The 23,359-nt window shown below is 44.3% G+C and overlaps 1 protein-coding gene across 1 annotated transcript in view; it reads left to right on the plus strand.

Annotated features, from left to right (window-relative positions):
• LOC134409345 (connector enhancer of kinase suppressor of ras 2-like) overlaps positions 1-23,359 on the plus strand; it is a 376,171-nt gene that overhangs the window by 117,645 nt on the left and 235,167 nt on the right. Inside the window, exon 2 of the mRNA XM_063142057.1 lies at positions 15,106-15,269. Within this exon, the coding sequence (XP_062998127.1) occupies positions 15,106-15,269 (164 nt within the window). The remainder of the gene's footprint in view (positions 1-15,105; positions 15,270-23,359) is intronic.

The following is a 23,359-nucleotide window of genomic DNA, read 5'->3' on the forward strand; positions in this document are numbered from 1 at the left end:
TGAATGATAGAAGGAGAGATGAAACTGCAATTGTTTGTTTATATACATATATTCAAAGATATTTCAATAGAGGAAAAACACACAATTATTTTATTGCCAGGGAGGTGTTGGACTGGAACTAATTATTATTATTATTTATTTATTTATATAGCACCATAAATGTACATGGTGCTGATGCAATCTGGGTTCTAGTCTGCATTTATTGGGTGACTTGGGGAAGTCACTGACTCTCAGCCTAACCTACCACACAGGGTTGTTGTGAGGATAAAAAAGAGTGAAAAAATATAATTTATGTTGCCTTGGGTTCCTTGCTAGAGGAAAAATGGGTGGGATATCTGTAACAACATCAATAACAACATCATCAACAACACTTTAATATTGGACCTGGATCTACAGTTGCGCCTCAACTTCTCAAGCCCATTTGTGGAGAGCAAAAGTGGGGAAGCAGTTTTGCCAAATATTCTCCGGAAGCTGACTCAAAATCTTATGAAAGAATATCTTCCAAAATGTATTAGAATGGCAGTGGGGTGTTCCTGAAAATTTCAGCCCAGCCCTGGATAGAGCTTTCCCCCTTCTCTACTTGGTCCATCCTTGGAGGTTTTCTAGTATGGGAGATTTAGGAGGGCAGTTGTGATTGGCTTTTATTTCAAAACGTTCTTATTGAAGAACCTGGCTGTATAATTCTTCTGTGGTCTGCGGAATTAAGTGCTGTTAGAGCAACCTGGGTGCCCTCCTCCTCCTCCTCCTCCTCCTCCTCCTCCTCCTTCTTCTTGTTTTGCCTTTGCTTTAAATTTGCCATGGGCCTGCAGTGTAATGAATTATGCCAAGCTGTCCTGCTTATTTAACACTTTCCCGAAATCGGGAGTGTCCAGTAATATAACAGCGCTGTAAGCACTTAATCCATTTCACACTCTCTTCAGTTTACAGAAAAGGATGTTAATTTGAGCATTAAAAGTTGCTATAAGAGACACACGATCATATTGGAGTGAGGGTAGGGCTGCCTCCATAACTCCCCCCCCAATCCGTTTGATGATGATGATGATGATGATGATGAAGATGATGATTCAGAATGTGTGTCCCTCTGATTCCGCCACTAGGGGGCAACTCAAACAACATGCCAAACTATGGTTTGGTGTTACACGAACGGGCATCAAGGTTAGGCATAGTTGGGCACCAGATAAGGGCCCGTACCCCAGCATGGCCCCCATGACAAGAGTCCCCTGGACTTGCTCCTCTTCTTCAACACTGCAACCTGCTTGTTCACCTGCCCCTCTCTCTGGCCCAGACAATGGTGGTGGTGAGAAGGCGGAGCAGCAGATGCCACAGCCTCCTTGCCTGTGGGTCTCTCCCTTTCAAGCAAGCAAGTGGTATCAATGATGAGAAAGAGGATGAGGAGCAACAGGAGAGCTGACAATGGTGGTGAGGAGTTAGACTCACTGAGGGAGGGGTGAGGACACTGAAGATGCCTTGCTCAGGAGCCTTCAAAAAGCTGGACCTAACCCTGCCTCAGGCTCTTGCATTCCCTGCTTCCCATGTGCCTCTCTTACAAACTCCCTAAGTCCTTTCTTTCAGCGCAACTGACAAATCGCATTATAGCTGAACCGGACAGACTGTGGCTTGCACAAACGATCGTTTTGCTGCAAACCACCCTTTCTCCAGTTTGGCTGTGATGTCAGGCCATGATTTTCCATTATAGCCTGTGAGAGAATTGGAGCACATTAAGGGAAGGGGGATGGCGGAGAGAGGGATTCCACTAGTCCGGGGTTCAATCATGTGATCCAAGTCTGCCATGGGGTAAAACAACAACAAAGCCAGGGAGGAGGGAAGAAGCTGGGATGGGCACCCACACGACCCGCGGTCCTCGAGATCGTCCTGGGACCACAGGTAAAACTGGGAAAACCGAGGTCTTGATTATGCCAGGAAAATGGTGGGATCATCCCTGCCTGCTCCAGGGATCCCCTGTGCATCATTTGGATGCACAGGGATGATCCAGGGATGATCCTGGGGGGGAAAGCAGGGGTAGAAAGGTCCTTGGTCTATCTGGGTGTCCATTATCTCTTCTAGGCAATGCCTTAGGCAAGGGAACACAATGTGGGACAGGTAATTAGATCACATCTGGGACTTGGGTTAATTTCAGCACCTTGGACAGCAGCCCCAGTGGTAGAGTACCGACAAGTTGCCACAGCAGCACTGACTGGGAGCAACTGGCAGAGATTTATAGTCAGGTCAGGGGAGTTCTTCTGCAAACTCCATCCCCCAAGTGCTGTATTCACCTACTGAAAGGTCAGCGATACCTCTACAGCTGTATGGATTCTTGTTTTATGGATGGCCAGGCGTCTTTCTTTCCATTCTCTCCTCATTGATAGGATCGGATTTAATGAACTAGAATTTTGTTCTACTTGTACTAATTTGCAGTAGTGCGAGGACACATTGGTGCTAATGTACTCTTATACATTTGTGCAAATGTGCATTTGCAAAACCATGTTAATGTGGCTTACATGCAAATTAGTGCAAATCTCCCTCCTAAAGTGAAAAACTGTTCCACAATGATATGGGATCTGTGTGATCCAGAAGGAAGAGGGGTGGGGGAAGGCAGTCTGCTGTATAATCCACAGGTTGGATTCATAGACATCTATACTAACTGGAAACCATTGTGTATTTCTCTGACATCCCTTGATACCTGCTGGGGGTTGTGTGGATAGGATATGGGATCCTGGGCAATCGGTAGCCAAGAAGGACCAGGGACTTGTTCTGGCACCTCCCCAGACTCCCTGTCACTGGAGTCTTCAGTCTTTGAGGATGCTCAGTCTTGGGACATGATGATCAGGGCTGGGCAGAGGGGGGCCAGTGGGGCCAGTTGGCATGGGCCTACAAATTTGAGGGGGGCTACTCCAAGTCCCCGTGGTAGAGGCAAAGGGGGACCCTTTGGTAAAGATTTGTTACAAAATAGCTCTCCTGTGAGTGAGCAGTACTGACTCCATTTTGAGACAGCCCAAAAGCCAAGGTGTTTGAATGGATTACCAGTTTTGAACATTAACATTGACAAGGCAAAGTGGCTTGATTTTTCTGTTGTTGATGATGAATTTGCTCAAAGAAAAGCACATAAAGTATTTCTGAATGTGAAGAAGTGATGTCTTATATAACGATCTTGAATAAAAGCATTTGCCATTACCTTTTTAATAAATCGTTCTAGTTTATATGTGTTTAGAACTGATTAAAAATACTTAATGAGCAGTTTGAAATGGGGCCTACATTTCCCATCTGGCCTGGGCCGATTATCAGCTTTGCCCAGCCCTGATGATGATAGCAGGTATGGAAAGGCCAGTGTGGAAAAGGAACATGGTGCGATATGAAGGTGGATTTTCTTCCCCTGTTGTGGTTCCAATGGAAATGTTCCTCCCCTTGAATCTGCTATTGTTCCTATTAGTCCTAGGATAAAAATTCCGCTTGGTGCTAATTGGATCTGTTCTCCAGGAGATAACGTCTTTGTGTGTGTGTCAGGATTTTGGTTGGGAGGAAACCACCCAACTCACGAGAGACCTGATTCTGATTAGGCCCCAATACCTTCTACTGAATGTGTAAAATACCATTTATGCAACTACACACAGCGAAATGCACAAAAAGGAATAAACTTCATCAAGACCTCTGCTCAAGTCTTCTCCTTTGCAATGTGTGTTTCTCTAGAAATAATCACTGGGTTGCATCTCAATGAAGCCAACCAAACTTTGGCCCCAATGAAATCAAGGTGAACAGTTAGGCATAACTTACGCCCCACTGATTTCAGTGGGACCAAATAAGAACTCCCTACATCTGGGCTGCAGCTTGTTGCATTTTGTGCATCCCTTTTTTTTAAAAAAAAAGCCTCTGGAAAAACAAGGTTTGGTTTTGTAACCTGCACAAAACTGGGTATCTTATGTGAACCACCCAGAGAGCTTTGGCTACGGGGTGGTATACTGCAATAAATAATAATTTATTTGCTACTAGGAGGCTACCAGGTGGCTACTAGGAGGAGGGCTTTCTCCACTTTGGCACCCCGGCTGTGGAATGAGCTCCCCAGAAAAGTCAGCCTGGCACCTACCCTGTACTCCTTTCGTTGCCAGCTGAAGACCTTTTTATTCTCTCAGTATTTTAACACTTAATTTTAACTTAAATTTAAATTTTACTGTTCTAACTCTGTATTTTAATCTTATATCAATTTTGCTGCGTGGTTTTATCCTGGTTGTGCTTTTTATACTTCGTTTGTTTATTTCGGTCATACACCAGCACAACAGAAGCTTTTGATACTGTATTTTGTATTTGTGTTTTTAACCTGTTGGTAGTTTTATTATGGTTTTAATTTTTGTGAACCGCCCAGAGAGCTTCGGCTATTGGGTGGTATAAAAATGTAATAAATAAAATAAAAATTAATTAATAATAATAATAATTTTTGTATGTTTGCTTGTTTTTAATGGATAGAAGATATCAGAACAGGTGTGATATTACAGAAGAGAAGGGAACCCTCTAATAATAACATAATGCAAATAGATTATGTGTTGTTATTGTTGTTTTGTTCTGTAACTTTTCCTTTCCATTTGGAAAGGAACATGAGTCTCTGTTGACAATGTGTGTGTTTTCTTGCCAGTCTAGAGAGATTTAGGAAATGATAAAGAGAGAGAAGGAGAGAATCCCTCTGATATTCAAACATACATTTGTAGAGAGCATCAGGTTTTTGAAAGCTAGCCTTTTGTGAAGGCTTATAGAACATATTTTGTATTTCTGATTCTGTTTGAAAGTGGGCATTCCAGTAATAGCTGCTTGGTTGCACTTTGCATCAACACCTTCCATTTTCACACACTCAGCCTTCTGAACCATCCTCCTTTGGGGCTGCAATGTTCTGTATTCGGCTTTTTAGTGCATTTTGCACAAAATCCCATTAGCTGTTAATGAATTCTGAGACTATGGAGAAAACTTATTTTTCTCAGAGCAGGAAAAAGGAAGTGTGTATTTTCTTCTTCTACTACTACTTCTTCTTCTTCTTCTTCTTCTTCCTCTTCCTCTCTCTCTCTCTCTCTCTCTCTGACTCTCAAACTCTCTCAGCAAAAACTGCTGAAGTTTGAGAACTGAAACTTGCTCTATATAAACTGTTCCAGAACATGTCCTTTCCCCCTTTCCTTGAGAAAAACACACACACCCCAGATTTGCAGAAAATCATGAAGTAGGGACATAGAAAGTTTCCCTCTACTGAATTTATTTGTCCATCTAGCGTAGTATCGATGTATTTAGACCACGGAGTTAAAATATTACCTTTCTTAATAGGGAAAGCTTGCTCTGAGAAAATCTGGATCTTCAGTTTTAAGATTTAATTCACTATTTAGGAAAGGTTTTTGCCTTCTACTTGTCTTGACACTCTGTGAAATTTACAAGTTTTCAGATCGTGTGGGAGCATAAATTAATCACAAATACACAATCTGGATGGACAAAGAGGAATAGTTTCAGGGGAAGGTTCATATGAGAGGAGGCAGTCTTTTAGATATCTTTGCCCCAAGCTGTTTCGGGCTTTATAGGTAAGCACCAGCACCATGAATTGTGCCCTGAAATAGATTGGCAGCCAGTCAAATTGATATAAGACATAACAATTAAAGGAGAGCCCTGCTGGATCAGACAAAGGGTCCGTCTAGTCCAGCACTCTGTTCATGCAAGTGGCGAAACAGCTGTTGCACAGAAACCCACAAGCAGGACATGGTGCAACAGCACCCTCCCAGCCATGTTCTCCAGCATCTCAGCTACATGTGTTTACTGCCTCTGATACTGGAGGAAGCACATAGCCATCAGGACTAGTAGCCAGCAATAGCCTTCTCCTCCTCCAGGAATTTGTCTAAGCCCTTTTTAAAGCCAACCAAAACGGTGGCCATCACTATGTCTTGTGGGCCATAGCTAGACCTAAGGTTTATCCCAGGATTGTCCTGGGGTCAAACCTGTTCATCTAAGTGCCACACAGAGCATCCAGCGCTCAGGCAGGGACGGACCCGGGATGATCCTGGGATAAACCTTAGGTCTAGCTACGGCCGTGGTGTCAAATCCCATAGTTTATGCACTGTGTGAAGAAGTCCTTCCTTTTATTCGTCCTGAATCTCCCACCAATCAGCTTCATCGGTTGACCCCATTGGGTTCTAGTATTTTGAGAGAGGGAGAAAAATGTCTCCCTACCCACATTCTCCACTCCATGCATAATTTTGTACACCTCTATCATGTCTCCCCTGAGCCTCCTTTTTTCCAAGCTAAACAATCCCAGCTGTTGTGACCTTCTCTAAGAGGGGAGTTGCTCCAACCCCTTAATCTTTTCCATTGCCTTTTACTGTGCTATACTATACAAGTATAGTACGGTCAACAAGGCTCAAGAAAGCAATTTTGGAAGGTGTATTGCAACCATATCTTGAATGTCAGCAGCAACTCTTAAACCTGCCAAAGCATCAATGTGATAGTTGCTAGCTTTGGATTGGGCATGGGGTGCCTGTGGTCTTTTCAGAAGATCAGTGTTGTAAGTCTGCTTCTTTGATACCACGGGAGGCTTTTCATGTTCTGTAGCAAACTAAAACAAAAAGGGAGAACGAAAAGAGTGTGCAAAAAACAAGAAGAAGGTTTTGTTTTATTTTTGAGTTTCAGACAGATGTAAAGCATCCTGTTGACACGATCACACATATTCGTGCATTCATTACATCTCTGTGAGGGTCTCTCATGTGGCAGATGGAGAAATACAGAGGCGATCGGCATTCTTACTGTTATGGAGAGTAATGGGACGCATAACTTTCACAGCCATGTGTATTTTCTCCATGTGAACTGAAAATATTCCCCTTAGTTTTTCTACCCTGGAGTTGAGCAAATTGGTCAATTTTGCTTTCTCCCACATTCGAACTTTTAAAAGCTCAAGTTCTTTCTCTCTGGATTATGAAGAACTTTTCAAATTTTGGTAAATTCTGGCCAATAAGGAACTGAAACTGAATCCCAGACTTAAGTTCAGTCTGTCCTGAATATTTATTTATTTATTATTGCATTTTTATACCACCAAATAGCTGAAGCTCTATTTGTTACAGCAAATGGTTAGTGAGCATATTTAAAACTGTAGTTATGTAGCCAACCACGGTTAGGAATGGATCACATAAAATGCTAAGTCGTGGTTCACATGACACTCTAAGCCATAACGTTTAGCTCAAAATGCTTAACCAGCATGGCTTAGTGTATTGTCTGAACAGGGTCATTGTTTAACAGATGCTTAATTCCACCAAACCAGCCTTGTGTGGCAAGTGGCAGTTCCTGCAGCCGAAACTCTCCCCACGGCCTGAGTTCGATCCCAGCGGAAGCTGGTTCTCAGGCAGCCGGCTCAGGTCGACTCAGCCTTCCATCCTCCCGAGGTCAGTAAAATGAGTACCCAGCTAGCTGGGGGAAAGGTAACTGCAACTGGGAAAGGCAATGGCAAACCATTCCACTACAAAGTCTGCCAAGAAAACATCAGCAAAAGCAGGCGTCCCTCTAGGAGTCAGCAAAGACTCAAGTGCTTGCACAAGAGGTTCCTTTCCTTTCCTAATTCCACCAAGGATCTAGTAGTTCTTAAATAACAGCTGCAACATCATTAACTATCTAGCACAGCCTCAACCTGGTGGCTTCCAGATGTTTCAGACTTTCCCCTCCACCAGCACAGTGGAGAGTTAGGTATGTGGGGAGTTGTAGTCCAAAACCTCTGGAGGTCATCAGGTTGGGGAACGCTGATCTAACCAGTCAGTGATTGGAGCAGGGAAAGAAGCCATACGCTGGCAGTTTGTATCTCTGTGCATGCAGTGTGGTGTAGTGCCTAAAGTGCTGGACTGGGAGTCGGGAGATCCGGGTTCTAGTCCCCACTCAGCCATGGAAGCCCACTGGGTGACTTTGGGTCAGTCACAGACACTCAGCCCAGCCTACCTCAAAGGGTTGTTGTTATGAGGATAAAATGGAGAGGAAGAGGATTCTGTACGCTGCCTTGGGTTCCTTGGAGGAAAAAAGCTGGGATATAAATGCAATAATCAATAAATAAATTGATATGTGTACCCAGTCCTTAAAAGACAACACATTGCGTTTGTTGATTTATAATATCTACTCTAGGAGGAGCATTGCGGGCTCCAAGTACCATGGAGAGGACATTCTTTGTTCCTCTCCAATTGTGTGACATTTCTCTGCCCAACAGTGGCCAAACTCCTGTATGTCATAGAACTCACTGAAAAGATGGGCCTGAAAAGATGTTCACCATTACAAATGGTCTCATCCTGAGAGCCGTGTTTTCTATTGTATCTGCCGTGTGCTGTCACATTACGAGACAGCCAGGTTCTCCATCAGTGACTTTTCCCGTTCCTTCCATTGTCAGCTGCCATACCATTTGAACCATTAAGTAATTGTCTTCCAAGAGTCATAGCCCAGGGGAGCAGCCTGAGTCATAAAATCCACCAATTTTGCTTTTCCATAATAGATGTACCTGGCATCGAAGCATATTTAGATCAACCAGCTCAACAGAATTTCCTTATCGGAGCACAGCACACTCGTTTGGTGGATTCCAGAGCACGCCATGTGCATGGAAGGAGACCTGGGGCGGGGGGGGGGGGGTCCTTTTGAGTGTTTTTACAACAGCTGTGGCCTTTTTTTTCTTTTCCTTTTCCCCAATCTTCTCTTCTTTTCTCCTCCCTCCTGTTATTCCTTCCTTGCTGACATTCGCCACATATAACAAAATTTTCTGAAAGTGTGGTTTGCAGAGACAGTGACTTTTCATGCTGGCATGGGGTGGTCAACGGCTGGAATTTAAGCATTTGCAATTCAAAGAACACAAGAAAAATGTTATTATAGCCCCATCTGTTCATGGAAGAAAATAAATAAAAAGATAACTGTATTTTAACATCTAGATTAGGGGTAGGTTAGTTGAGGCCTTCCAGATATTATTGGACTGCAACTCCAACCATCCCTCCAGTCACTATAGGCTATGATGGCTAAGGCTGATGGAGGTTGCAGTCCAACAATATCTGGTGTCATGATTCTAAGCCCTCCCACCGATGTGAGATAATAAAAGAAGTCTATTGTGCAATCTACAAAGCTTTATTCAGTAAATAAACATCTTTTCACACCTGAAGGGAGTGTGAATTCTGAGAGCTATCCTCTGAGCTGAATTTGCTTAACAAAGCAAGGCAGTTGCTTATCAATTAAAACAAGCAGTTTACCCACAATCCCAACAGGCTTTTTACTTTTTTGTGGGGGGGGGAGGTCTTTGAGCTGAAACCTCTGGCCAGTGGCTACCCTAATGGACTGCTTCCTACATCTTCTTAACTCTGCTTGGCCCCATGGCAGACTCTGGGTTCTGTCAACTCTGATGTTTCCTCCCCCTGTGACAAAGGTTGAGTTCCCAGGGGGAGGTTAGAGAAGAGGGGGGGAATAGTCTCTGAGCCTTCAGTGTCATGTCTGAAAAGCTCCTGAGAAGAATCATCCTTGACTCTTGAAGATTCTTAGAGAAGCTCCTCCCCCACTTCCTGTCTTAGCTCTTCTTCTTCTTCTTCTTCTTCTTCTTCTTCTTCTTCTTCTTCTTCTTCTTCTTCTTCTTCTTCTTCTTCTTCTTCTGTCTCCGAGTCTGATAAAACCTCTGAAACTCAGTCCCCACACTAAAAGCCTGATTCAGTCAACTGGATGACCAAACATTCACCACCCCTAAAAATGTAACTATTATTTGATCGCTATACTATGGTGACCCTATGAAAAGAAGGACAGGGCTCCTGTATCTTTAACAGTTGCATAGAAAAGGGAATTTCAGCAGGTGTCATTTGTATATATGGAGAACCTAGTGAAATTCCCTCTTCATCACCACAATTAAAGCTGCAGGAGCTATACTAGAGTGACCAGATTTTAAAGAGGGCAGGGCACCTGCAGCTTTAACTGGTGTGATGAAGAGGAAATTTCACCAGGTTCTCCATATATACAAATGACACCTGGTGAAATATGCTGAACCTGGTGAAATTCCCTCTTCATCACAACAGTTAAAGCTGCAGGAGCCCTGTCCTCTTTTGTATCTGGTCACTCTAGTATAGCTAAGGTGACCATATGAAAAGGAGGACAAGACTCCCGTATCTTTAACAGTTGTATTGAAAAGGGAATTTCAGCAGGTGTCATTTGTATATATGGAGAACATGGTGAAATTTCCTCTTCATCACACCAGGTTCACCAGGTTCAGCATATATTCAAATGACACCTGCTGAAATTCCCTTTTCAATACAACTGTTAAAGATACAGGAGCCCTGTCCTCCTTTCCATAGGGTCACCCTAGTTTTATACCCCCAAACCTTTAACAAAGCTAAGGTGACTCTTGTCAGTCAATTGCAAGTTAACTGAAACAGTCTTCTTGGGCTTCCTCTGGGGTGGAGAGAGGCAGAATGCCCCCACAAACCGTCAGCTGAACTTATTCAGCCTAATTAGTGAGGGTATCAGTGGAGCCTTAACGGCTGGGATGGATCAATTTGTTAGATTGCCTAACAAATATATGCAAATTCAGCCTCATGGGATGGAACCGTACAGGCTGCTGAGACACAGACAGAATCAGTGTTTCCTGACACACACCATAGTCAGGAAGAGTGCTGTTGTTCAGGAAAGGTCTCTGCCCAAACAAGAATCTCTTTATGCTAGAAAGAGCTGTGTGTGTTTACCCTGGGGTAGAAAAGATTAAGAGGAGACATGCTAGCTGTCATGCAAACAATGGAAGAGACTTTTCCTCTTTTGTTCCAGAGGGGAGGACTGGAACTAATGGCTGGACATTGCAAGGCGGAAGATTTCAGCAAAACATTCACAGAACCTTCCTGATGGCATGAGCGGTTTGGCAAACGGAACAGACTGCCTTGGGATGTTGTGGGCTGTCCTTCACTGAAGATATTTAAGCCGAGGTTTGGTGGCCATCTGTCAGGGATGCTGCAGTGGCATCCTGCAAGGCTGATCCTGCAGTGAACAGGGAGTTGGGTTAGATCACGGGGAGACAACCTATGAAGGTTCATGGGCACATTTTGGCCATTTGGAAAAAAAAAACGTCACGGGAAGCACCACGAAATGGCTGCCGTACGAGGTGTGGCTAGTCACAAAGGACAAGTAACTAGGGATGGACAGACTTACCCATGGCCAGTTCTCTAAGATATCTGCTAAGCTGCTGCTGCTTGCCCCCACTTGTCAAGGCCATCTGCCCTCATCCTGACCCTCCTTCGTTGTGCACAATGGAGGCTCTGGATGAGGGCAGTTGGCTGCCAGGTGGTCATCAAGCCACGGGGTGCTCAAAGAGAGGGCCCACGAATGTGCCATGGCCCAACAAGCTGTATCTTGGGGGTGGGTGGGGTGGACATGGGGAGTCCATGAGATTCTCAGCCCCTGTCGGGTGCTGGTGACATCCCTACAAGTAACCTTCCTAAATGACTATGTACAAGGCAGAGGTGGGGACACAGAGGCATTCCTGGAGCTGAGGCTCTCGCTGTGCTGCCAGTAAAATCCACGCTGCCAGTAAGAAACCATGTTGGGGTGGGGATCTTGATGGGTAAGCTGCCCTACCTGGACTAGATCATTTCCTACACGTGGACTAGATCATTTCCAAGATCATTTCCAAGCATGAGTGCATGACAACATAGGCTACCCACCAACGACCAGAGGTTTAATCCCCAGAGCCTGGAAGGAGTGGAGCTGAACCCTGAAGAAGACAATGCTTAGCAAGACACATTAACACGTTTTTAGCAAGTTATTTCCTAATAGCAAAAGTAGGGGCAAAATATGGTTGATAGCAAAAAAGTTAAGTGTACTATAAAATAAATATGCATAAAACAGTTTGTTTTACGTATATGTATAGCACACTGGCCATTGAGGTAGACTTCGTGTTGAAACGCGTCTGGCCAAGCTAATCAAGTCTGCTGAGCACTTTTCTGTTTGAACCATTTTAACTGTGAGATATCACTATGGATTCTGTTAATATAATTATTATTATTATTAATTTATTTATTTATATAGCACCATCAATGTACATGGTGCTGTACAGAGTAAAACAGTAAATAGCAAGACTCTGCCACATAGGCTTACATTCTAATAAAATCATAATGAAACAATAAGGAGGGGAAGAGAATGCAAACAGGCACAGGGTAGGGTAAGCAGGCACAGGGTAGGGTAAAACTAACAGTATAAAGTCTGCACAACATCAAGTTTTAAAAGCTTTAGGAAAAAGAAAAGTTTTTAGCTGAGCTTTAAAAGCTGCAATTGAACTTGTAGTTCTCAGATGTTCTGGAAGAGCGTTCCAGGCGTAAGGGGCAGCAGAAGAAAATGGACGAAGCCGAGCAAGGGAAGTAGAGACCCTTGGGCAGGCGAGAAACATGGCATCAGAGGAGCGAAGAGCACGAGCGGGGCAATAGTGTGAGATGAGAGAGGAGAGATAGGAAGGAGCTAGACCGTGAAAAGCTTTGAAGGTTAACAGGAGAAGTTTATATTGGATTCTGAAGTGAATTGGAAGCCAATGAAGAGATTACAGAAGCGGCTTTTATTAGTGTATTAAACACTGTTTTATTGTCTACACCCTTAACTTTTTTGCTATCAACAATATTGTTTTTTGATTAAGGTTAGCGCTTTTTGTTGTGCCGGGGCAAAATACGGACCTGGTCCTGAAAATAGGGACAGTCCCTAGTAATACATAAGGACGTTGGAGTATATGAATTCTTTCAGTGCCTGACCTTTCCTCTGCAACATTGCACATTGTTTAAATATATATCCTGGAGACAGCGGCCTAATCTACACAATGCAGGATATCGCACTATGGAAGCAGTATGAAAGCGGTATATAAAAGGCAGGAGCCACACTAGTGCTTTATAGTGATATTGAAGTGCACTGACAACTGTTGGGGCCCATTGACACATTTCATATACTGCTTCATAGTGCTATATCCTGCTTGGTGCGGCTCTTGCCTTTTATATACCTTTTTGTATACCTTTTAATGTTGTTCCCCGCCTCGATCCAGAGGGAGAGGTGGGTAAGAAATATATTATTATTATTATTATTATTATTATTATTATTATTATTGTTATTATTGTTATTATTGTTATTATTATTCATACCGCCCAGGGAATTGTGAACCACTCAGGGAGCTTCAGCTATTGGGTGGTATAAAAATGCAACAAATAAATAAATAAATAAATAAAACCACTTTCATAGTGCAATATGCTGCTTGGTGTAGATTAGGCCTCTGTGCAAGGGAAGGTGGGGGGGGGGGAGTGGGAGGAACCAGCAGTAAACATTTTCCTCCTTTCTTTTCACACCTCTGCTAATCTTCCGTAATGGAAGAAAATAGCAAGAGAGGATTGCCGTACCGGATTTGTGTTCCTCCATAAAGCCAACAACATGACTGTAATGCACAGTGTTGGATAGCCATAAGAACAATGAAGCGGTTATCATAGAGCTGGGGGCTGATCCCCCAAATGCTTCGCTGGTGTAGCAGGGCCCCGCTCTTTTTCCCGGTGCAACGCCACAACAGAACGTCTTGCGAAGTGAACTGAGGATCTAAAATAGAAAGAAAAAAAAATGTGTGCGAGAGAGAAGAAGCTTGGAGGCAGACAAACGAGAGAGGACATGGCCTGGAACATGTTTACTTCTGTTTAAATAGCCTTCTAGGAGGTATTGTAGAAAAAAAGGAAAAACGGCTATTTCAGGCATAAATTGAAATCAGCTATTTTTCCTCACAGCTCTGCATCTGCTCCCACCCACCCAAAAATAACACTCACGAGCGCCGGGGATGTAGGTCAGAAATAGAGCCGTATGTTTGCCTTAAAAACCAAAGCTGGTTATTATTTGCCAAGCAGGTTATACAGGACAGCTGGAACATGTGTTTTGTGGGGTGATGGCATCACTGATTCAAAATCGTGATTTAGACCTAAGTTGTGTGGATTTCTCGCATGGAAAGAGCTCTAAGGAGGCTATTGCATAAGCTTGTGCAATAAAAGCCATGTGTCAGTTGCACGGGCGCGCATTTCATGGCATGTCCGGCTGCAGCTTCCCAATGTCTGTGTTGCCCATGTCAAATTCATCACACCTTATGAAAGCTGAACAAATGGTTTTGCATTGCCCTTAGGTTCGGGATACGGTGCTTAATTTCCGATGGGTGCAATATGAGTTAACTCCAGCTGAGAGCCCCCTCCCTCCTGCTACCAACTGTCTCTGCAGAGGCCACCAGTGAGGGAGGAAGCAGCAGCCAGGCACCTCTCCACCGTGCCTGGGTCCAGCTCCAGCTGAGAGCCCCCTCCCTCCTGCTGTCAACTGTCTCTGCCGAGGCCACCAGTGAGGGAGGAAGCAGCAGCCAGGCACCTCTCCACCGTGCCTGGGTCCAGCCCCAGCTGAGAGCCCCCTCCCTCCTGCTGCCAACTGTCTCTGCAGAGGCCACCAGTGAGGGAGGAAGCAGCAGCCAGGCACCTCTCCATCATGCCTGGGTCCAGCTCCAGCTGAGAGCCCCCTCCCTCCTGCTACCAACTGTCTCTGCAGAGGCCACCAGTGAGGGAGGAAACAGCAGCCAGGCACCTCTCCACCGTGCCTGGGTCCAGCTCCAGCTCAGAGCCCCCTCCCTCCTGCTGTCATCTGTAACTGCTGAACTTTGCAACTAAGATTGTAGTGCCTGAATTTGCTTTACTTTCCCCCCTCCTCCTCCCTCCCAATCCCCTTTCCTTTTGTTTCATGTCTTTTAGATTGTAAGCCTGTGGGCAGGGACTGTCAAGAAATACTTTTGTAAGCCACTGTGAGAGCCTTTTTTGGCTGAATGGCGGCATAAAAATCCTTAAATAAATAAATAAATAAATAAATAAATAAATACTTTAATATTTAATGCGTTCTTTCGCTGCTTTTGAAGACTGCAGCCTTCTCAGTATATAAAACCAATATAAAAAGATATGTGCTGTTGCACAAAGTATAAAGTGCTATTATTCCTTTCTGCAGTCTGTTCTGAAGGGATAGATCCTTTTATATTTCGTCAAGATGAAAGCCCTCTAGTTCCAAAGTGAACTGAAGTTGCAATGAGCCTGTTCAGTATTGTTCTTTCAATCCACCTCTTTTGTTGCTGTTTTAAACTAGGCCTCGACGACTGCCTGCAACAATACATAAAGAATTTTGAGAGAGAAAAGATCAATGGAGAGCAATTGCTACACATCACTCACCAGGAGCTTGAGGAGTTAGGAGTCACTCGAATTGGCCACCAAGAACTCATTCTGGAAGCTGTGGATCTCCTCTGTGCTTTGGTAAGTGGACTCATTTCCTTAGATCACCTTCCACATTGATCTTTGTAATTTGTTCAATCCCAAGTAGGCAGCTAAATACATTGGGATGCTTCTGTCATTTAACTCATTTGAATTTTGCCTGAATTTTTGAGATATTTAACCTTCAGGTTGGTCTTCAGTTGGCCTCAGAGCTCAGTAAAAAATGCTGTTTTTTTTTGTTTGTTTTTAAAAAAACTTAACTTAAGAAGATCCCTGCTGGATCAGACCAATCATCTATCTCATGGCCCATCAAGCAATAAACTATTAGTAATGGGTGTTCTGGGCCAATGAGGTCATCTGGGTGTCCAGTGACAAAGCAATGTACCTCCTCCTTCAGGGGGAGTGCAACCCCATCCAGAACAGGCAAATAGCCCAATCCCCAGACCTGGGAACCGTTCACCCACTGGGTCTGCTGTTTATGATCAATGCAAATTTGTACATTGGTAACATAGAAGTGTAAAAAGATGCTGATGAGGTGAAGGCACTCCAACTTGTTATAAGCTGTGCATCCCATCAAGATTTCATTTTTGATAACGTTTGATCAAACTCTACACGTGGATCGGTAGTGTAGCGTGGGTGGTGGTGGAAGAAACATAAATGAACTGAAGGAACTGAATTAGGGTGTCCATATGAAAAGGAGGACTGGGGTCCTGTGTCTTTAACAGTTGCATAGAAAAGGGAATTTCAGCAGGTGTCATTTGTAGGCATGTCGCACATCACAACAGTTAAAGCTGCAAGAGCTATACTGTGACTAGATTTAAAAGAGGGCAGGGCACCTTCAGCTTTAACTGTTGTGATGAAGAGGGGATTTCACCAGGTTCTCCATATAGACAAAGGACACCTGCTGAAATTTCCTTTTCTATGCAACTGTTAAAGATACAGGAGCCCTGTCCTCCTTTTCATATGGTCACCCTAAACTGAATGCTACCATAAACTGCATGCAAGAAACAGTACGGGGGAGTTGCAAAGGATGTGTAGTTGATTTCAGGGCACATTGATGGTTTTCGATTAACACTGCCTATTGGGCCAGCGTGCCTGTTTGCCTCCATCTTCTATACTTGTAAATAATAGAACACTTATTACAAAAGCAACCTATGGCTATTGTGATCCTCATCCCGAGTTCTGAACCTCCTTGACAAGAGACACCCATTTAGCCCCATTTCTCATGACCTTCCACAGGGAGGCAAAGACATTTTTAATTCGATAGCCCTTTGACCCACAAGCTGATTTCTAGATGTGTTGGAGTTTTCTTTAATTGGTTGTTTTGAATTGTGTGATGGATATTTCAACTACCTCATTTTTATTGGTTTTTTTAAAACAACAACAACTTTGTGTTTTATTAATGTTTTATTGTTTTTTATCATATTTTATTGCATTTGTATTGTTGATGTACATTACCTTGTGCATCTGATGCTCCCCGTATTGATATAGAAATGGATAAAGAGTCAGCAGCCTTGAATTTGGCTGTTCCAGCTTCTCTTATAGAGCTGTATTTCTGACCTACGAAAGAAGAAGGATAACATGTCAGAAAATGTATTTGTTATAATGGTTGTGACTTGTAGTGTGTTAAAAGCAGACATCTGAGGAACAAGATGAGCCAACTGAGCAGAAAAGAACTCTTAAAAAAAGAACTTTCCTTCCTTTGAATGAATAGTGTCTGTGTTTTGTGTGTGTGTGTGTGTGTGTGTGTGTATACACACACACACACACACACACACAGAGAGAGACTGTTCCCTAATCTTTTTTTGGAATCAAGGGCCAAAATCTAGAAAGCTACCTTAGGTGTTCCCAAATTGGGGGCAAGAGAATTCCCCCACTTCTTTGCCCACCACACATGAAGGAAGACATGGGACAGTATAAGTGGATGAATTATAATTATTACAATCCTACTTGTAACTAGCAAGCTAATCAGAATATCAGAGGGGTGCTTTCTCAAATGACGTTGGGCCTGTTCAGACTACATGCTAAGCTATGGTTAGGCTTCTAACCCTTTTGCCGCAAATGGTTAGTGAATGTGTTGAAACCATTGTTATGTAGCCACCATGATTAGGAATGGTTCATACAACACGCTAACTCTTGGTTCACACAACTCACTAAGCCATCATGTTTAGCTCAAAATGCTTAACCACTGTCTAAACAGTGTCTTTCTGAAATCAAGATATATTATGTCCATAGTATTTCCATGAGGCTGTGCTAAAGCGAAGAAATGTCAATGGAATAAAGTTGAGAATTCCACTCATGTAAACGCCATAATCTCCCTCCCTTCCTCTCTCTCTGTGTATTTATGAGCCAAAGGAGCAATTGGCAGCTCTTATCAAAGAATTGCTCTTTCCAGATGACTTTGACCTTGTAGCTCACTCCGAGTAAAGGCTAGAGATAATGATATCTCATTTGCTTCTGTCTTTGCAAACTCTGACTTGACAATTAGCATTTCAGGGGCCAGTGCGGTGTAATGGCCTGCATCAAACCTTATGATGAACTAGATGCCAGCTTTACTAAATAGCAAAGTGGAAAATGCCTTGACAGAGCCTGGCAACATTTGGCCGTGTGCTGCAAGCCAATATGCAACCATGATTTCATATCCTCACAGGGACCTGCCTTCTGTTGTTAATCCGTAATGCATGGTGAATATTAATGACATAATAAATAACACCGCCATCACCATCATCATCATCATCATCATCATCATTATTTGCCCCATAAAAATAGGCTGGCATAATAGCAAGCTAATGCCATTGTCAGGGTTCCTATGTCCTGGACTCCCTGAGCAACTCTTTAAAGAGCTCTTTCTCCTTAAGAGACCCATCTTCCTTCTTTTACCTTCCACTTTCCAATCATGTGGGTTTTAGGCTGTAGACACTTCGGATTTAACACAACAGTTTACTAATACAGTAAAAGGATCAAATTGCAATTAAACATACTTAGTCAATAGAGCCGAGTGATATGAAGGCATTAAAAGAAAATAAAAGTTGCAAAATACAAGTTCTTTTACCCTAGCTGCATTTAGGCTTTTCCAGCTGCTGCCCCCTCATGCTCTTGTCTTTTCCTTCTCTCTTTCTTTCTCTCTCCCTGGTTCCCTTTCTCCTCTGTTTTTATAGCCTCTTTCCCCAAAACAGAAAGTACTGCTTGAATAGGGTGACCATATGAAAAGGAGGACAGGGCTCCTGTACCTTTAACAGTTGCATAGAAAAGGAAATTTCAGCAGGTGTCGTTTGTATATATGGAGAACCTGGTGAAGTTTCCTCTTCATCACAATAGTTAAAGCTGCAGGAGCCATGCCCTCTTTTAAATCTGGTCACTCTAGTATAGCTCCTGCATCTCTAATAGGGGTGTGCACGGACCCCCCGCTCCGCTTCACTTGCAGATCCGCCATTTTTCGGAGCGGGTCGCTCCGCCCCGCCCCCGCTCCGCCCACTTCCGCTCCGCTCCGCTCGGAGCTCCGGATCCGGATCCGGAGCTCCGTTTTTGCCCCCCCATAGGCTTGCATTGAAAGCTAAAAAAGTAAACAACTTTTTTTCCGTTGAAGTTAGAAACCTCACGTTTGGCACCATGACACCTCATGGGCGTATACACACACACGCCAAGTTTCAAGGCAATCCCATCATCCCCTGATTTTTGGCGAATTTTTGAAAATCGGGCACCCCATTCACACCCCTTGGGATAGCTCCGTCAATTTGCATGTTACAAACCTCAAACTCGGCACCAGGGCAGCTTATCCATGTGTCCACATGCACGCCAAGTTGCAAGCAAATCCCATCATCCCCTGATTTTTGGCGCGGCTCTACCCTCTAACGCACCTCCCATAACCCTAATTCACACCCCTTTAGATAGCTCCGTCAATTTGCACGTTAGAAACCTCAAACTCAGCACCATGATAGCTTATCCACGTGTCCACATGCACGCCAAGTTGCAAGGCAATCCCATCATCCCCTGATTTTTGGGGAATTTATGAAAATCGGGCACCCCATTCACACCCCTTGGGATAGCTCCGTCAATTTGCATGTTAGAAACCTCAAACTCGGCACCAGGAGAGCTTATCCATGTGTCCACATGCACGCCAAGTTGCAAGCAAATCCCATCATCCCCTGATTTTTGGCATGGCTTAACTCACCCCAAATTGTCCCATTCTACAACTACGTCAATTTGCACGTTAGAAACCTCAAACTCAGCACCATGATAGCTTATCCACGTGTCCACATGCACGCCAAGTTTCAAGGCAATCCCATCATCCCCTGATTTTTGGGGAATTTATGAAAATCGGGCACCCCATTCACACCCCTTGGGATAGCTCCGTCAATTTGCATGTTAGAAACCTCAAACTCGGCACCAGGAGAGCTTATCCATGTGTCCACATGCACGCCAAGTTGCAAGCAAATCCCATCATCCCCTGATTTTTGGCGCGGCTTAAACTTTTTAACTCACCCCAAATCAAGTCCCATTCTACAACTACGTCAATTTGCACGTTAGAAACCTATCCTTTGGTCCCATGACAGCTTACCCATGTGTCCCCATGGACACCAAGTTTCAAGGCAATCCCATCATCCCCTGATGTTAGGGGAACTTTTGAAATTTGAACACTCCAGTATGTCAGGGATTTAAAGTTGCAATTGCAGACAGCTCAATGGGGCCAGTTCCAAGGCAATCCCAACATGCCACGAGATAACCCTAAATCTTCTGGCACATTTGAAAAAGGGATTATTGAATTTGATAAAGTCTAAGTGAGCGCAGGAAGGACTTCTCCCCTTAGTCAAAGCAAGACACATACACCATCGCTGCAAGGCGGGAAGGGGAGAATTATTATTATTATTATTATTTATTTATATAGCACCATCAATGGAAAGCAGGCAGGCAGCATGCATTGTAGTGCCGCAAGGATGGCTTGAGCACTAACGCATAGCAAACCAACCCATAAGTGGGCGCAAAGTGAGGCAAAGATGGCTGGTTGTTTCTTTCTAAGCCAGCAGTTACGCCTTGAGGGGCACAGAGGAGGACGATTGGGAGCAAACCAGGCACCAGGCGGGCAGAGAGGCAGGCAGAGTAGGCGAGGAGTCAGTCCTGGCAGATGCCCCACCACAGCAGCACCCCGGGGGAGGCGGGCAGGCAGGCAGGCAGGCTGCGGGCATTTCTGGGGGCACAAGGAAGTGATGGCTGGTTTCTAAGCCAGCATTGCAGTTAGTCACGCATTGCAAACGCAAACCATCCCAGCGAGTCGGTCACCGAGGAGGACAGGCTAGCAGAGGGGCAGGCAGAGTGACATGTCATAGATCTAGTATTGGGGAGGAGTCAGTCCCGGCAGATGCCCCAACACAGTAGCACCCTGGGTGGGCATTGGAAAACGCCATCTTGTGGGTCAATACTTCCCCCACCCCATGTCCTGCAGGGTTGCCTGCCTAACCCTTGTGGGGATGGGAGATGGAGAGCTTAGAGTGGCAGTGCCAGCAGCAGCCTTCGGCTTTCCCCTGGAACCAGTCGCCTTGCCCGCCTCTTTCCCCAGCAAGATCGCCTGGTGCTGCCTATGAAGATGCATCTTCATGCTGCTGGTTCCATAATGCCCTGTCGATGAACCCCTGCTTAGGCTGAGTTTGCAGTGGCGACAGACAGCAAAGCGGGGATCCGCTCCCAACTCAAAGTGGTCCCACACGATGCTTGTCTTTCGTTTCTGTGGTGACACCACCAATTGCCCGCCTGAGCTCTCTGGTGTTGCCACAGAAACAGGGGTGTGGGATGAGACTGGGGAGAGAGCCTCGGCCTGCTGCTGCTCCTCCTCAGCCCCCACATCCTGGAGGCCCACCGCCTCCTCCTCCTCCCCCCCCTCCACTGTGCTGAGGACCTCGTCTAGGTCCATCAGCGGGCTCGTGGGCTGAAAGGAGAATGAAGGAGTTGGGGATACTCCTCCTCCTCTAATGGCACTGCTGCCACGTGCCTCTTGCAAACGGGCACTTTTCCCATTCCCACCCTCAAAAAGAGAACGCCGGGCACAAGTTGCAGAAGAGAGTGGCTCTGCCTGCTGCTTGTCCTGCTTCTGTTTTGGAGCAGTCAGCCAAGGAGTTGCCCGTTTGAGTTTCACAGGAGGAGAGGAAGCCCTGCTGGCAGACTGAGCCTTGCTGCTTTCAGCACGCCTGCTTTCTCTTTTCATGATGACTAACAAAATATTAATACTACTAATACTATGTATAAGGTACTACTAAGAATATGTATAAGAAGAATATAATATGTTTAAATGTAGGGAAATGGGACAAGAACAATAAAATATACTACTACTAATATGTATGAGAATATACTACTAAGAATATCTACAAGAATATAATAATATGTTTTAGAATATTACTAATAAATGTAGGGAAATGGGACAAGAAATGGGACAACCACTACTATAAGAAGAACAAAATATGAATACTACTACTAATATGTATGAGAATGTATACTAATAGACTACTAAGACTATGTCAAAGAATATAATAATAATATGTTTAAGAATAGGGAAATGGTGTGCGTATGCTTTCCCCAAAATGCTCAATCTGTGGCTGCCTGTTGAACTTGACAAAAGCAGCCCACTCCGTCGAAGTTACACAGAGAAGAAAAAGAGAATCCAATTTTTTTGGTATATTTGGTATATAGAAGATAGAAGGAAACACAATCAGGATTTAAGAGAGGGGAGGGGGAAAAAGAACCAACCACTACTATAAGAAGAACAAAATATGAATACTAATATAATATGTATGAGAATATATACTAATGGACTATGTGAAAGAATATAATAAAATATGTTTAAGAATATAAATGTAGGGAAATGGGACAAAAAGTGTGTGTATGCTTTCAAAAGAAAGCTTTCACAAAAGCAGAACAGTCAGGCTTTAATACAGGGAAGGGGGGGGGGCAACCAACCCAACCACACACTCCAAAATTCAAAAATAAAGTTTATATTAAATCAAAGTAAGGGGAAAACACAGGGCAAACTAAGCTACAAGTCAGAAAGAAGCAAACAAACACACACACGCGCCAAACTAAACCTATATTAAATTAATCTATCTCCAAAGCAGGAGCACTAGCTAAGTAAGTGTTCCCTCCACGAACGCCAACCCACAAAGAGACACAAAACAGAAAGTTCTCAGGGTGGGTCTGCCTTAGTCCCCCCTCCAACGCTGGGATTGGAGGAGGATGCTTTCTGAGGAGATGAATTCTCATCAGGATTGGGAGTTGAATGTGCCTGTCATCGCTTCCAAAAAAATAATAATAAAAAAAAAAAACCCAAACCCCGATTTTTAAAAAAATATTGCACGTGAACCACAGCACGCAGAAAGTTGAGAGTGGTCTCAAAATGACCCCCATCCACGACTCTCTGTGCACAAGAATTTTCAGAACGATAGCTTAAACCCCCCCCCAGTTATCCCCGATTCTTTCCCTCAATGCAATCCTATGGGCGAAAAGCCGAAACGGAGCCCCGCGGTTGACCCTATTTTTAAAAAACTTCTAGCCCGCGACCCGTACGATGCAGAAAGTTGAGAGTGGTCTCAAAATGACCCCCATCCACGACTCTCTGTGCACAAGAATTTTCAGAACGATAGCTTAAACCCCCCCCCAGTTATCCCCGATTCTTTCCCTCAATGCAATCCTATGGGCGAAAAGCCGAAACGCAGTTTGAGCCCCGCGGTTGCCCCGATTTTTAAAAAAATATTGCACGTGAACCACAGCACGCAGAGAGGTGAGAGTGGTCTCAAAATGACCCCCATCCACGACTCTCTGTGCACAAGAATTTCCAGAACGATAGCTTCAAAAACAACGTAGTTATGCGCGATTATTTGCCGCAATGCAATCCTATGGCGAAATGTTTTCAAGATGGCGACCGGAGCGCTCCGACTGAACTCGGAGCTCCGAAAAATGGTCGCTTCTCTTCGCCTTGCTTCTAGGGGGTCCGCGGTCCGCTCCTACTCCGCCTCTGGGTAAGGCGGAGCAGGCCAATCCGCTACTGCTTCTACGCTCCTAATCGGAGCGGAGCACATCCCTAATCTCTAACTGTTGTGATGAATAGAGAATTTCACCAGGTTCTCCATATATACAAATGACAGCTGCTG

This window comes from Elgaria multicarinata, chromosome 15 (genome assembly GCF_023053635.1).
Source record: "Elgaria multicarinata webbii isolate HBS135686 ecotype San Diego chromosome 15, rElgMul1.1.pri, whole genome shotgun sequence".
In the NCBI taxonomy this organism is placed as follows: Eukaryota; Metazoa; Chordata; class Lepidosauria; order Squamata; family Anguidae; genus Elgaria; species Elgaria multicarinata.